Source organism: Ovis aries, chromosome 5 (genome assembly GCF_016772045.2).
Source record: "Ovis aries strain OAR_USU_Benz2616 breed Rambouillet chromosome 5, ARS-UI_Ramb_v3.0, whole genome shotgun sequence".
Lineage (NCBI taxonomy): Eukaryota > Metazoa > Chordata > Mammalia > Artiodactyla > Bovidae > Ovis > Ovis aries.
Window position 1 is genome coordinate 20,394,192 of NC_056058.1, and position 16,301 is coordinate 20,410,492.

General features: G+C 39.1%; 1 protein-coding gene across 1 annotated transcript in view; it reads left to right on the forward strand.

Moving 5' to 3' along the window:
• Window positions 1–16,301, forward strand: part of MEIKIN (meiotic kinetochore factor) — a 139,566-nt gene that overhangs the window by 51,797 nt on the left and 71,468 nt on the right. The window contains exons 9-10 of the mRNA XM_027970580.3: window positions 9,080–9,150; window positions 13,163–13,243. Of these exons, the coding sequence (XP_027826381.2) occupies window positions 9,080–9,150; window positions 13,163–13,243 (152 nt within the window). The remainder of the gene's footprint in view (window positions 1–9,079; window positions 9,151–13,162; window positions 13,244–16,301) is intronic.

Genomic DNA, 16,301 nt, shown 5'->3' on the forward strand with positions numbered 1-16,301 from the left:
TGAGCATTACTTTACTAGCATGTGAGATGAGTGCAATTGTGCAGTAGTTTGAGCATTCTTTTTCATTGCCTTTCTTTGGGATTGGAATGAAAACTGACCTTTTCCAGTCCTGTGGCCACTGCTGAGTTTTCCAAATTTGCTGGCATATTGAGTGCAGCACTTTCACAGCATCATCTTTCAGGATTTGAAATAGCTCAACTGGAATTCCATCACCTCCACTAGCTTTGTTCGTAGTGATGCTTTCTAAGGCCAACTTCACATTCCAAGATGTCTGGCTCTAGGTGAGTGATCACACCATCGTGATTATCTGGGTTGTGAAAATCTTTTTTGTACAGTCCTTCTGTGTATTCTTGCCACCTCTTCTTAATATCTTCTGCTTCTATTAGGTCCCTACCATTTCTGTCCTTTATTGAGCCCATCTTTGCATGAAATGTTCCCTTGGTATCTCTAATTTTCTTGAAGAGATCTCTAGTCTTTCCCATCCTATTGTTTTCCTCTATTTCTTTGCACTGATCACTGAGGAAGGCTTTCTTATCTCTCCGTGCTATTCTTTGGAACTCTGCATTCAAATGGGTATAACTTTCCTTTTCTCCTTTGCTTTTCAGTTCTCTTCCTTTCAGAGCTATTTGTAAGGCCTCCTCAGACAGCCATTTTGCTTTTTTGCATTTCTTTTTCTTGGGGAGATACTAACTGGGAAAGAAAATGTAGGAAACTTCTGCGGTGTTGGAAATATTTTATGTCTTGACCTAGGGGATAACTATGTGGATGAATCCATGTAAATACAAGAGTTGTTCCCACTACTGTATATATGGATTATGTTGGAAAATATTAAAACTTCAAGAGGCTTATTAACCTTCAGTTGGGGATGTCATGAAAGCAATTTGTGACACAAGAGCCCAGAGTTCAAGGCAGAGACTGCGGCTGTAGATAAACATTTAGAGTCCGATATAGAGGTTTCGGGAGAAGGCAATGGCAACCCACCCCAGTACTCTTGCCTGGAAAATCTCATGGACGGAGGAGCCTGGTAGGCTGCAGTCCATGGGGTCGGGAAGAGTTGGAGACGACTGAATGACTTCACTTTCACTTTTCACTTTCATGCATTGGAGAAGGAAATGGCAACCCACTTCAGTGTTCTTGCCTGGAGAATCCCAGGGACGGGGGAGCCTAGTGGGCTGCCATCTGTGGGGTCATACAGATTCAGACACAACTGAAGCGACTTAGCAGCAGCAGCAGCATAGAGGTTCAAAGCCATAAGAGTAGTTGAGTCATGTATGAAGAGAAAATTTTTAAAAAGACATGTAAGAGAGAATGTGAATGGAACACTTCAACAGTTAGAAGCAGCTATAACAGAAGTTTCCAAGAGGTTAAACAGAAATAGTCGATGAGTTGTCACAACCAAGACTTAGCCTAGTCTTCCTGGTCCAGTGTCCTCCAACTCAGCAAATGTAGCTTAGTAAACTGAAACATGGGACCATCCTCAAAACCTTCTGCTTTGTCATTCCTGTCTCTAATCTGTTTCCAAGTCCTGGTACTAATTTTATCTTTTACAGAACTATCAAACCTACAGCTTCTCTTTACATTGGAAGATGAAGGTGAGAGGAATAATTAGCCTCAAATGTTGCCAGATTTAGCAAACAAAATTACACAATGCCCGAAACTTCAGAAAAGCAGCAAATAATTTTTAATAGAATTGTATCATAAACATTGCATAAATTGCACTGTTACATGGAAAATACTTATAGTAAAAAGAAAAATTTGTCATTCATCTGAAATTTAGTTGGGCATCCTGTATTTAATTTAGCAACATATTAGCCTCTGCAGTGAGGCTATAATATGTAATACAAGGATAAGAAAAACAATATTTTGTGTGCCAGTTTGAAGAGGTTAAGTTTTAACTTGAGGGTAATAAAAAAACCTCTGAAGGGTTTTAAGCAAGTTTTAGATTTGTATTAATATTTTGGGTATACAATGTGGACAGTGGACTTTAGAGGGAGGTGATTATTGGAAGCTATCTAACTGGTGAGTGTGGGGGTACAGATAAAGTTAACATTATTCTCAATGATGAAAAACTGAAAGCATTTCCCCTAATATCAGGAAAAGACAAGCATGTCCACTTTCACCACTGTTAATCAACATAGTTCTGGAAGTCCTAGCTATAGCAATCAGAGAAGAAAAAGGAATAAAAGGAATCCAGATCAGAAAAGAAGAAGTAAAGCTCTCACTGTTTGCAGATGACATGATAGATAGTGTACATAGAAAACCCCAAAGATCCTATCAGAAAATTACTAGAGCTAATCAGTGAATTCAGCAAAGTCACAGGATACAAAATCAGTTCACAGAAATCACTTGCATTTCTATATACTAACAATGAAAAATCAGAAAGAGAAATTAAGGAATCAATCCCATTCACCACTGCAACAAAAAGAATAAAATATCTAGGAATAAACTTGCCTAAGGAGACAAAAGAACTATACACAGAAAATTATAAGACACTGATGAAAGAAATCAAAGATGACATGAACAGATGTAGAGAGATTCCATGTTCCTGGGTAGGAAGAATCAATATTGTGAAAATGCAAAATACAGACTCAATGAGATCCCTATCAAATTACCAATGGCATTTCCCACAGAACTAGAACAAAAGATTTCACAAACATATGGAAACATAAAAGACTGTGAATAGCCAAAGGAGTCTTGAGAAAGAAGAATGGCGCTGGAGGAATCAACCTTCCTGACTTCAGATGATACTACAAAGCTACAGTCATCAAGACAATATGGTACTGGCACAAAAACAGAAATATAGACCAATGGAACAAGATAGAAAGCCCAGAAATAAACCCATGCACCTATGGGTATCTTTTTTTGTTGTTGACAAAGGAGGCAAAAATATACAATGGGGCAAAGACAATGTGGCAAAGACCTCTTCAACAAATGGTGCTGGGAAAACTGGACAGTTACATGTAAAAGAATGAAATTAGAACACTTCCTAACACCATACACAAAGATAAACTGGAAATGGATACAGTTCAGTTCAGTTCAGTCGCTCAGTCATGTCCTACTCTTTGCGACCCCATGAATTGCAGCATGCCAGGCCTCCATGTCCATCACCAACTCCCGGAGTTCACTCAGACTTACGTCCATCGAGTCCATGATGCCATCCAGCCATCTCATCCTCGGTCGTCCCCTTCTTCATCTGACCCCAATCCCTCCCAGCATCAGAGTCTTTTCCAATGAGTCAACTCTTCGCATGAGGTGGCCAAAGTACTGGAGCTTCAGCTTTAGCATCATTCCTTCCAAAGAAATCCCAGGGCTGATCTCCTTCAGAATGGACTGGTTGGATCTCCTTGCAGTCCAAGGGACCCTCAAGAGTCTTCTCCAACACCACAGTTCAAAAGCATCAATTCTTTAGCGCTCAGCCTTCTTCACAGTCCAACTCTCACATCCATACATGACTACAGGAAAAACCATAGCCTTGACTAGACGGACCTTAGTCAGCAAAGTAATGTCTCTGCTTTTGAATATACTATCTAGGTTGGTCATAATTTTTCTTCCAAGGAGTAAGCGTCTTTTAATTTCATGGCTGCAGTCACCATCTGCAGTGATTTCGGAGCCCAGAAATATAAAGTCTGACACTGTTTCCACTGTTTCCCATCTATTTCCCATGAAATGCTGAGACCAAATGCCATGATCTTCGTTTTCTGAATGTTGAGCTTTAAGCCAACTTTTTGGCTCTCCTCTTTCACTTTCATCAAGAGGCTTTTAGCTCCTCTTCCCTTTCTGCCATAAGGGTGGTGTCATCTGCATATCTGAGGTTATTGATATTTCTCCCAGCTATCTTGATTCCAGCTTATGTTTCTTCCAGTCCAGCATTTCTCATGATGTACTCTGCATAGAAGTTAAATAAGCAGGCTGACAATATATAGCCTTGACGTACTCCTTTTCCTATATGGAGCCAGTCTGTTGTTCTGTGTCCAGTCTAACTGCTGCTTCCTGACCTGCATACAGATTTCTCAAGAGGCAGGTCAGGTGGTCTGTATTCCCATCTTTTTCAGAATTTTCCACAGTTTATTGTAATCCACACAGTCAGAGGCTTTGGCATAGTCAATAAAGCAGAAATAGATGTTTTTCTGGAACTCTCTTGCTTTTTCCATTATCCAGCAGATGTTGGCAGTTTGATCTCTGGTTCCTCTGCCTTTTCTGAAACCAGCTTGAACATCTGGAAGTTCACAGTTCACGTATTGCTGAAGCCTGGCTTGGAGAATTTTGAGCATTACTTTACTAGCATGTGAGATGAGTGCAATTGTGCGGTAGTTTGAGCATTCTTTTTCATTGCCTTTCTTTGGGATTGGAATGAAAACTGACCTTTTCCAGTCCTGTGGCCACTGCTGAGTTTTCCAAATTTGCTGGCATATTGAGTGCAGCACTTTCACAGCATCATCTTTCAGGATTTGAAGCAGCTCAACTGGAATTCCATCACCTCCACTAGCTTTGTTCTTAGTGACACTTTCTAAGGCCCACTTGACTTCACATTCCAGGATGTCTGGCTCTAGATTAGTGATTGCACCATCATGATTATCTGGGTCTTGAAGATCTTTTTTGTACAGTTCTTCCATGTATTCTTGCCACCTCTTCTTAATATCTTCTGCTTCTGTGAGGTCCCTACCATTTCTGTCCTTTATCGAGCCCATCTTTGCATGAAATGTTCCCTTGGTATCTCTAATTTTCTTAAAGAGATCTCTAGTCTTTCCCATTCTGTTCTTTTCCTCTATTTCTTTGCATTGATCACTGAAGGCTTTCTTATCTCTTCTTGCTATGCTTTGGAACTCTGCATTCAGATGCTTATATCTTTCCTTTTCTCCTTGGCTTTTCACCTCTCTTCTTTTCACAGCTATTTGTAAGGCCTCCCCAGACTGCCATTTTGCTTTTTTGCATTTCTTTTCATGGGGATGGTCTTGATCCCTGTCTCCTGTACAATGTCATGAACCTCATTCAATAGTTCATCAGGCACTCTATCTATCAGATCTAGGCCCTTAAATCTATTTCTCATTTTCGCTATATAATCATAAGGGATTTGATTTAGGTCATACCTGAATGGTCTAGCGGTTTTCCCTACTTTCTTCAATTTAAGTCTGAATTTAGTAATAAGGAGTTCATGATCTGAGCCACATTCAGCTCCTGGTCTTGTTTTTGTTGACTGTATAGAGCTTCTCCATCTTTGGCTGCAAAGAATATAATCAGTCTGATTTTGGTGTTGACCATCTGGTGATGTCCATGTGTAGAGTCTTCTCTTGTGGTGTTGGAAGAGGGTGTTTGCTATGACTAGTGCATTTTCTTGGCAAAACTCTATTAGTCTTTTCCCTGCTTCATTCCACATTCCAAGGCCAAATTTGCCTGTTACTCCAGGTGTTTCTTGACTTTCTACTTTTGCATTCCAGTCCCCTATAATCAAAAGGACATCTCTTTTGGGTGTTAATTCTAAAAGGTCTTGTAGGTATTCATAAAACTGTTCAACTTCAGTTTCTTCAGCATTACTCGTTGGGGCATAGACTTGGATAACTGTGATATTGAATGGTTTGCCTTAGAGACGAACAGAGATCATTCTGTCATTTTGAGATTGCATCCAAGTACTGCATTTCGGACTCTTTTGTTGATCATGATGGCTACTCCATTATTTCTGAGGGATTCCTGCCTGCAGTAGTAGATATAATGGTCATCTGAGTTAAATTCACCCATTCCAGTCCATTTTAGTTCGCTGATTCCTAGAATGTTGACGTTCACCCTTGCCATCTCTTGTTTGACCACTTCCAATTTGCCTCGATTCATGGACACTAAGTGCAGGTGGCAGCAGCTGGCCGGCGCACTAAGCGCAGCCAAGAGCTATCCCACGTCTGAAGTCAGGGACAGCGGCCCAGAGTGCCAGGCTGTGACAGTGCAGGAACGGCCGGGAGGAGCCACCCTGCGTCTGAGGTCAGTGGCGGCCGGGAGGAGACATCCAGCGTCTGAGGCCAGCATCGGCCGGGAGAAGCCACCCCGAGCCCGAGGCCAGGGGTGGCAGCTGGGAGGAACCACCCACGCCTGAAGCCAGGGCCGAGAAGCGGTGGCTGAGCAGGCACAGCAGGGCCTAGAGGAGCTATCCCATGTTGAAGGTCAGGAACGGGGTCAGTAAGGAGATACCCCTCGACCAAGGTAAGGAGCAGTGGCTGTGCTTTGCTGGAGCAGCCGTGAAGAGATACCCCACGCCCAAGGTAAGAGAAACCCAAGTAAGATGGTAGGTTTTGCAAAAGGGCATCAGAGGACAGACACACTGAAACCATACTCAGAGAAAACTAGTCAATCTAATCACACTAGGACCACAGCCTTGTCTAACTCAATGAAACCAAGCCATGCCTGCGGGGCAACCCAAGACGGGTGAGTCATGGTGGAGAGATCTGACAGAATGTGGTCCACTAGAGAAGGGAATGGCAAACCACTTCAGTATTCTTGCCTTGAGAACCCCATGAACAGTATGAAAAGGCAAAATGATAGGATACCGAAAGAGGAACTCCGCAGGTCATTAGGTGCCCAATATGCTACTGGAGATCAGTGGAGAAATAACTCCAGAAAGAATGAAGGGATGGAACCAAAGCAAAAAACAATACTTAGTTGTGGAAATGGATTAAAGACCTAAATGTAAGACCAGAAACTATAAAACTCTTAGAGGAAAACATAGGCAGAACATTTGATGACATAAATCAAAGCAAGATCCTCTGTGATCCACCTCCTAGAGTAATGGAAACAAAAACAAAAGTAAACAAGTGGGACCTGATTAAATTTAAAAGCTTTTGCACAGCAAAGGAAACTACAAGCAAGGAGAAAAGACAGCCCTCAGAATGGGAAAAAATAATAGCAAATGAAACAACTGACGAGGAGTAATTTCTAAACTATACAAGCAGTTCATACAAGTCAATGCCAGAAAAACAAACAACCCAGTCAAAAAGTGGGAAAAAGAGCGAAACAGACATTTCTCCAAAGAAGACATACAGATGGCTAATAAACACATGAAAAGATGCTCAATATCACTCATTATTAGAGAAATGCAAATCAAAACTACAATGAGGTATCACCCCACACCAGTCAGAATGGCCATCATCAAAAAGTCTACAAACAATAAATGCTGGAGAGAGAGTGGAGAAAAGGGAACGCTCTTGCACTGTTGGTGGGAATGTAAATTGATATAGCCACTATGGAAGACAGTATGGAGATTGCTTAAAAACTAGGAATAAAACCACCATATGACCCAGCAATCCCACTCCTAGGCATATACCCTGAGGAACCGAACTTGAAAAAGACACATGTAATCCCATTGTTCATTGCAGTACTGTTTACAATAGCCAGAACATGGAAGCAACCTCAATGTCCATCGACAGATGAACGGATAAAGAAGTTGTGGTACATATACACAATAGAATTTTACTCAGCCATAGAAAGGAACACATTTGAGTCAGTTCTAATGAGGTGGATGAACCTAGAGCCAATTACACAGAGTGAAGTAAGTCAGAAAGAAAAAGATAAATATCGTATTCTAACCCATATATACGGAATCTAGAAAAATGGTGCTGAAGAATTTATTTACAGGGCAGCAGTGGACAGATAGACATAGAGAATAGACTTATGGACAAGGGGAGAGGGTGAGATGTATGGACAGAGTCATATGGAAACTTACATTCCCATATGTAAAATTGATAGCCAACGGGAATTTACTGTATGCCTCAGGAAACTCAAACAGGGGGCTCTGTATCAACCTAGAGGGGTGGGATGGGTAGGGAGGTGGGAGGGAAGTTCAAAAAGGAGGGGATATATGTATACCTATGTCTGATTCATGCTAAGGTTTGACAGAAAACGACAAAATTCTGTGAAGCAATTATCCTTCAATTCAGTTCAGTTCAGTGGCTCAGTCGTGTCCAACTCTTTGCAACCCCATGAACAGCAGCACGCCAGGGGCCTCCCTGTCCATCACCAACTCCTGGAGTCCACCCAAACCCATGTCCATCGAGTTGATGATGCCATCCAACCATCTCATCCTCTGTCATCCCCTTCTCCTACGCTCAATCTTTCCCAGCATCAGGGTCTTTTCAAATGAGTCAGCTCTTCGCCCAAAGTGGCCAAAGTATTGGAGTTTCAGCCTCAACATCAGTCCTTCCAATGAACACCCAGGACTGATCTCCTTTAGGATGGACTTGTTGGATCTCCTTGCAGTCCAAGGGACTCCCAAGAGTCTTCTCCAACACCACAGTTCAAAAGCATCAATTTTTCGGCGCTCAGCTTGCTTTATAGTCCAACTCTCACATCCATACATGACTACTGGAAAAACCATAGTTTTGACTAGATGGACCTTTGTTTGCAAAGTAATGTCTCTCTTTTCAATATGTTGTCTAGTTTGGTCATAACTTTCCTTCCAAGGAGTGTCTTTTAATTTCATGGCTGCAGTCACCATCTGCAGTGATTTTGGAGCCCAGAAAAATAAAGTCTGACACTGTTTCCACTGTTTCCCCATCTATCTGCCATGAAATGATGGGACCAGATGCCATGATCTTCACTTTCTGACTGTTGAGCTTTAAGCCAACTTTTTCACTCTCTTCTTTCACTTTCATCAAGAGGCTCTTTAGTTCTCCTTCACTTTCTGCCATAAGAGTGGTGTCATCTGCATATCTGCATCTCCATATCCTTCAATTAAAAAATAAATTTTTTTAAAAATAAAGATGCCTGAGTGTGTTTTAAATGCTAGTAAAAAAGTTATAGTAGAAAGAGAGTGGAAATGGAAGGATAATTAAGAATTCAAGTTACATTCAACTTTTTCTACTAATTGAAAGCTAAATCTTTTATATACAGTTTATTTATTCCTATGAAACCTGGAGGTTTTGAGATAAAGACATTTTTAAGAATTCTTTCTCCTGTTACGTTGTTCAAGTTAGGTTGTTCTAAAACTATTACAAAATCAGTCATTAAAATCAGTTTTGTTTTTAAATTTGAGTTCTCTTTTCTGTACTTTAGATGTAACAACAGGTGAAATAACTAACACTAACGTATATTGTTGATTTAGATAATGCATATTGTGGAGTTTTACTTGCTGAGAAAAATTACCTTTCGACCCCTGGGGAAAAAAGAGAAGAAGTAAGTATTGAAGCAGAATAACCTTATAAACCATAAATTTCGTTAATATAGAAAATACTTTTTTCTTTTAGACAGTACTTTATACGAATTATTTTTCAGGTATTTAAACAAATAATTGAAAACATTTTTGGAGTTTATCAGATTACATTATTGTTGCATGCGTATATACTCTATATAAATTTAATGAAAGAAGATTAAAATGTACAATTTTTCCAGTTGCTTTTTGGATAATTGGATATCTGTTAGTAATTTAAAGTGACAATAATGCATTTGCTTTGTAGTCAAAACAGTGTTCTGTGTTAAAGAATTATAAATCAGTACATTAGGCCTGGAATCTAGTGGTCTTTGGGGAGGAATTCGGACTTGACTTTGTATATAGCAGCAGTAGCTATTTGAGTGGCTACTCAATGTAAGCATTATTCTAAGCAGTTTTTGTTAATTATATGTTTTTATAGCATTCCTGTTAGGTAAGTTTTTCATTTGTTTTATTTTTTAGCTATTTGATAGCTGAGAAAAATGAAGTTTAAGTGTTAACCAATATGCTTGAGGAATTTATGGCAAGTCTTCCTTGATCTGAAGCCTATACTTTTTTCACTATACCATACTATCATTGTATAACTGGAGAGCAGATTAAAAGAGGGCAAGAGTGTCAGCAAGAAGATTCATAAATACGAAGTTACAAAGATTTTTGGTGGGAAAGTTTGGTAGCTTTAACTAGGGTGTTTTGTAGGAGATATGAAAAAATATGCATGGATTCAAGATAGTTTGCCTGTAGAGTTCATCGATTGGATATAGAGGCAGAAAGAGTGAGTGGTGTCAAGAAAGACTTCTAGGTTTGTGTCTTAAGCAGCTTTGAGGGAGAAAGGTGCTATATAATGTGACAGGAAAAGCAGGAGGTCTGAAGGCACATGAAGGTGAAAATGTTGGAAGCACCACTGGCTGCAAGTTTTCAGGTCAGAAAAATAAAAGAGGAGTATACAATATTATAGATATTTTAGAATGCATAGTATTGGACAAAATCACCTGGGAAAGAGTATCTACAGAGTAAGGAAGAGAAAGGGATCCAGGATCAATTCTTGGAAAATTCTACAGTCAGGTGGAAAAGAAAGAGTGGACAGAGAGGAGGGGAGAATAAACAGCGTATGGTATCATAGAAGATAAGGGAGGAGGACTTTTGCTTCTAAAAAGGAGAGTGGCCAGTTTTGCCAAGTGCTGCTTGCAGGTCATGTTATAAAGAATTTTGGGAAATTGAAGGACTTCCAGTTTCTGGTCTAAAATGAAAGGAATTTAGAAATCATTGCTCTGTCCTAACAAGTAGAAACCTGAACAAACTGAAAAATCAGCAACGCTTTATAGATCTGTCAAAGAAGTAAGGTCACTTGGTAAACTGCTACACCAGATCATGGAAAGACAGACAGGTGGATACAGAGAATGTTGACTTACCAGAGCAGAAACACATGAACAGAAACCTCCCTGAGAACCAGTGCTGGGGTGGGAAAACCAAAAATGTCATTGATGAATTTCTGAAGGCTCATTGTGGACAACTCAAGAGGAACCCATTCATCAGAGGAACCTCCACACTTCTGTGAGTTTTACCTGCAGAAACTGTGCCAGATCCTCATAAAGAATATCAGTGAAGAATACCCTCATGGTTCCGGTAGTGAGAAGGGAAAAGAAACCATGTTGAAATACTTCAATCATTTTAAAATATTCTATTCTTCTTAACAAAGCCTGCTCTCAGCAGAAGGTGTTTGAGATCCTAACTTGCTGGGGTTTTAGCAGAGCCTAACTTACCTGGGGAAGGGAAATACCTGATTCCAGCCAGCTCTGCCCTTCCAAGTGGAGAAAGGAAATTACCCAATTCTAGCTCCCTCTTGGAGGGATTGGGGGCAGGAGGAGAAGGGGACGACAGAGGATGAGATGGCTGGATGGCATCACTGACTCGATGGACGTGAGTCTGAGAGAACTCCAGGAGTTGGTGATGGACAGGGAGGCCTGGCGTGCTGCGATTCATGAGGTCGCAAAGAGTCGGACATGACCAAGCGACTAAACTGAACTGAACTGAGCTCCCTCTAGCCTTCTACATTGGGGAATGGAAGTGTCTAACTACTACAGGATGGTCCTTTTTAGCCATCCTGTCTCAATTTGCGGGGAGGGGAACTAAGAAGGACTGGTGATGTTCACAGTCCAGGGGCATAGGCTCAATAAAATACTGATTTAATCATAGAATTGTAGAAGGCTTCCCCTCTCCCCCCACAATTTATCAGTGCATTATTAAAGACTATTCACCACAGTTGTTATTACTCAGTACAACATGTCCACCTTTTAGCAAAAACTACAAGCCATACTAAAGGCCAGAAATTACTGTTTAAAGAGACTGAATAAGCATTGGGACCAGAGTCAGATATTACAGTAGTGTTAGAATTATCAGACCAGAAATATAAAATAACTAATTAATATGCTAAGGCAGTTACAGGAAAAAGTAGACAACATGCAATATAAGCAGAGAGATGGAAATTCTAAGAAATAATCAGAAAAGGAATGCTTGAGATCAAAAATACTATAGCAGAAATGAAGAATATTTTACCTATTTTAAGAAAAAGTTTTATCTTTAAGTTTAAACTTTGAAGTTGAGAGAATTATAGATAGAAATACATATCCCACTTAAATTATAACACACATCCCTATAACAAAAATAGGACATCTGAGAAGTGATACAAATGTTTTTATAGCACTGTGAAATGTGTCTTAGGATTCTGAATTTGTTTCAGCCTGAAAAAGATCCTGAGCCTAGAGATACAAATTTTCAAACAACCTTAAGCTCTCGTCATCTAAAAATCAAGGTTCCATCATCTCACCAGAGGTCTGTTGTGGAAAGCAGTGCAGGTAAATCAGTTGCTAAAGTTCTGCTGCCGCAGCCTCTCAAACCTGCATTGGTAAGCACTGTTCTTTTATTAGCTGATTCTTGAAAAGATTGTAAAATGAAAATGTGCTTATTAGAAAGATTTAGATGTACATAATTTCTCAGCAAAGCTAGGAAAAATTGCAGAGAATCTATATACTTACAGCTATATATAGGCAGGTATGTTTTAAATGGACTGACAGTTGACTATTGGTTTGCTTGAGACCACTGGGAAAGATTATTCAGCAGAATTAAGAGTTCAAGTGCCATATTGGAGGGGGTAATATTGGAGAAAGGAAAGCAGGGAGGAAGGAAGATTGGGGTGAAATAGCCTTAGTCTTCAATGCAGAGCTGACAAAAGCTCTCCCAGTGGGGAGGTCTGGAGCATAGATTGTCCATTACAGGAATCTTACACTGGGCTGCTATGTTCAAATGTTGGCTGAGGCTTGCCCAAGAAGGTAATGGCCTCAACCTAAAAGCTGAAGCAGATTCTAAAGATGTTGCAGCTGGGAGCTATCATCAGGTAACTATGCTCCTTCAGTGGAGCAGCGTGTATCATATGTAATATTTGCATGACAATTCCTAGGGTAGAATAATCCCTGTTGTTCAGATGAACATATTAAAAGATTATATAGCTAATAAATTAGAGAGCTAACAGGTTTAGTGTACTAGGTAAATGTACCTATAAATTTTTTGATAAAAGTTTCCTAATAAATATTCCAAATTATGTCTTGAACAACTAGTTTAAGAGATTTCTAAGCCAGAAGAGTGAAAGGAAGAAAAGGTGAAAGAAAAAAAGAAACCTAACACAACTTCCCTATGTTCAAATGTTCAAATTTTATGAGTTTGGGTTCCAGGCTTCTCAGCATATACTGACACCGTTTCAAAGAGGTTTATCATTTGTACCACTTGGAGTTTTTTTTGAAGTTGTTTAACCTAGCTCAAGTCAAACAGTTCTTTAGTTACCTGTCTAGTGGTTTAAAATTGAATTAGTAGATTAAAATGTTATTACTGTGACACATTATGATCTAGTATAAAATTATAAAATTTTGTGTTTACCGTATTATTTCTTTCTGCTGTTCAATTCTCTGTTTCACAAAATATTGATAGAACACACATTCCGGTACTTCTGATAAGAAAAGCAGAGGCCTGTTAACAAGTACTCCATCTTCGCAAACACCTGGTTTAGTGGTAAGTGTTATTATTATCATTTAGCACTTGTAGTATCTATTTTCTGGCTCTCTGTTCTCGCCCTTTTTCTATTTCTCCCAGACTAGGGGAATATTGCACATAGTCAGTAATGTCTGTATTTTCTGTTGCATAAACATATTTTCACTGGAAGTACTCTATATACTGTTATACATGAAAGAAATATTTTTCTTCTTTTAAAATTTTTTTTTACTGTGGCAAAAATACATAACAGAAAATTTGCCCTTGTAATCATTTTTAAATGTACAGTTCAAGTATATTCACATTGTTGTAACCATCATCCATACTCAGAAATTTTTCATCTTGCAAAGCTGAAATTTCATACTCATTGAATAGTAAATTCCCCATTCCTTCCTCCTCCAGTCCCTTGTAACCACCATTGTACTTTTTGTCTCTACGAATTTGACTGTTCTAGGCATTTCATATAAATGAACCATATGGTATTTGTCTTTTTTGTGACTGACTTATTTCACTCAGCATAATGTCTTCACGGTTCATCCATGTTGAAGAATATGTCAGAACTTACATCCTTATTTAAGGCTGAATGATATTCCATTGTATGAAGGTATCACATTTTGTTTGTCCATTCTTCTGTTGTTGGACATTTGGTTGCTTCCATCTTTTGGCTATTGTAAATAATGTTGCTATGCACATGGGTATACAAATGTCTCTCTGTAACCTTGTTTTGAATTCATTTGGTGTATTATTTGAAGTGGAATTGCTGGTCCTTTGGTAACTGTCATTGTAGCTTTTTGAGGAACCACCATACTTTTTTCCATGTCAGCTGCACTATTTTACATTCCCACCAGTTTACAAGGGTTCCAATTTCTCTACATCCTTGTCAACACTTATTATTTTCTGTGTTTTTCTTTTTTTTTTAAAAAAAAAAAACAGGTGTAAGATGGTATCTCCTTGTGGTTTCAATTTGTATTTCTCTAATGGCTAATGATGCTGAGCATCTTTTCACATGCTTATTGGTCATTTTATATCTTCTTTTGAGAAATGTCAGTTCAAGTACTTTGTTCATTTTTAAAATCAGGTTGTTAATTTTTTTGTTGTTGAGTTGTTAGAGTTCTTAATATATTCTAGATATGAAGCCCTTATCAGATATATGGTTTACAAATATTTTCTCCCATTCTGTGGGTTACCTTTTCATTCTGTTGATAGTACCCTTTGATGCACAAATTTTTAAATTTTTTTAAATTTAATTTTTAAATTAATTTATTTAATTTAATTGGAGGCTAATTACTTTACAGTATTGTGGTGGGATTTGCCATACATTGACATGTAGTCCAGTTTATCTTTTGTTCTTGTTTTTGTTGCCTGTGCTTTTGTGACATATCAAAGAAGTCATTATTAAATACAATTTCATGAAGTTTTCTCCCTGTATTTTCTTCTAAGAATTCATAATTTGCCTCTTATCCAACCAGAGTTCTTCTGAGGTTCAGCTGAACAGCAGGTATACAGCTTGCAAGTAGAGCAAGATCAGGTGTGCCTCTTCAGTGCAAGCAGTCCTCACAGAAGCTCATACTGTAGCTTGCATAGTAGTCTGGAGAGAGCTCAGATACAGGAAGATGAGATTCTGTATCTTTTATAATAACACCGAGATGTAGCTTCCAGGGTCCCCACAAGGGACATGCCTAATTACAAGAGTCAGGGAAGCCCAAAATGTGTGTTTTCTAGCATTTTTAAAATTTACATTGCATGTATAATTCCTCACAATTAGATATCATTTTTACCCTAAGCAGTGTCACCTAGTAATATAGTTGACATTCTTACCTTTATCAGATTCTTAGTGGAACAGAGCTGGAAAGTTAACCAAAGATCACTTTTGCAAGATGGGAGAAAGGTATTCTGTGAACACTCTGGTCACAGTCTTTCCAGTATTCTAAAGATTAATATTTTTCCTAGAAAATGACTGTTTTTTATTCATTTTTGTTTTATCTTTTGGGTTAATATATATATATATGAGAAATGTGTTTAAAAATGATTTTTCCCCTACAAAACTAATTAATTGACTATTTTGTAAATACCAACATCTTTTTTAAATTGAGCTATAATTCACATTTTTAAAATTCACCTTGCTGAAGTATGAATTCAGTGACTTTTAGTATACTCATAAGCTTGTGCAACTACTACTACAATCCAATTAAAGAACATTTTTCATCACCCCCTTCAGTTCAGTTCAGTTAAGTTGCTCAGTCGTGTCCGACTCTTTGCTACCCCATGAGTCGCAGCACGCCAGGCCTCCCTGTCCATCACCAACTCCAGGAGTTCACTCAGACTCACGTCCATTGAGTCCGTGATGCCATCCAGCCATCTCATCCTCTGTCGTCCCCTTCTCCTCCTGCCCCCAATCCCTCCCAGCATCAAAGTCTTTTCCAATGAGTCAACTCTTCGCATGAGGTGGCTGAAGTACTGGAGTTTCAGCTTTAGCATCATTCCTTCCAAAGAACTCCCAGGGCTGATCTCCTTCAGAATGGACTGGTTGGATCTCCTTGCAGTCCAAGGGACTCTCGAGAGTTTTCTCCAACACCACAGTTCAAAAGCATCAATTCTTCGGCGCTTAGCCTTCTTCACAGTCCAACTCTCACATCCATACATGACCACAGGAAAAACCATAGCCTTGACTAGACTTAGTCAAGCAAAGTAATGTCTCTGCTTTTGAATATGCTATCTAGGTTGCTCATAACTTTTCTTCCAAGGACTAAGCGTCTTTTAATTTCATGGCTACAGTCACTATCTGCAGTGATTTTGGAGCCCACAGAAATAAAGTCTGAAACTGTTTCCACTGTTTCCCATCTATTTCCCATGAAGTGATGGGACCGGATGCCATGATCTTCGTTTTCTGAATGTTGAGCTTTAGGCCAACTTTTTCACTCTCCTTTCACTTTCATCAAGAGGCTTTTTAGTTTCTGCCATAAGGGTGGTGTCATCTGCATATCTGAGGTTATTGATGTTTCTCCCAGCAATCTTGATTCCAGCTTGTGTTTCTTCCAGCCCAGTGTTTCTCATGATGTATTCTGCATAGAAGTTAAAT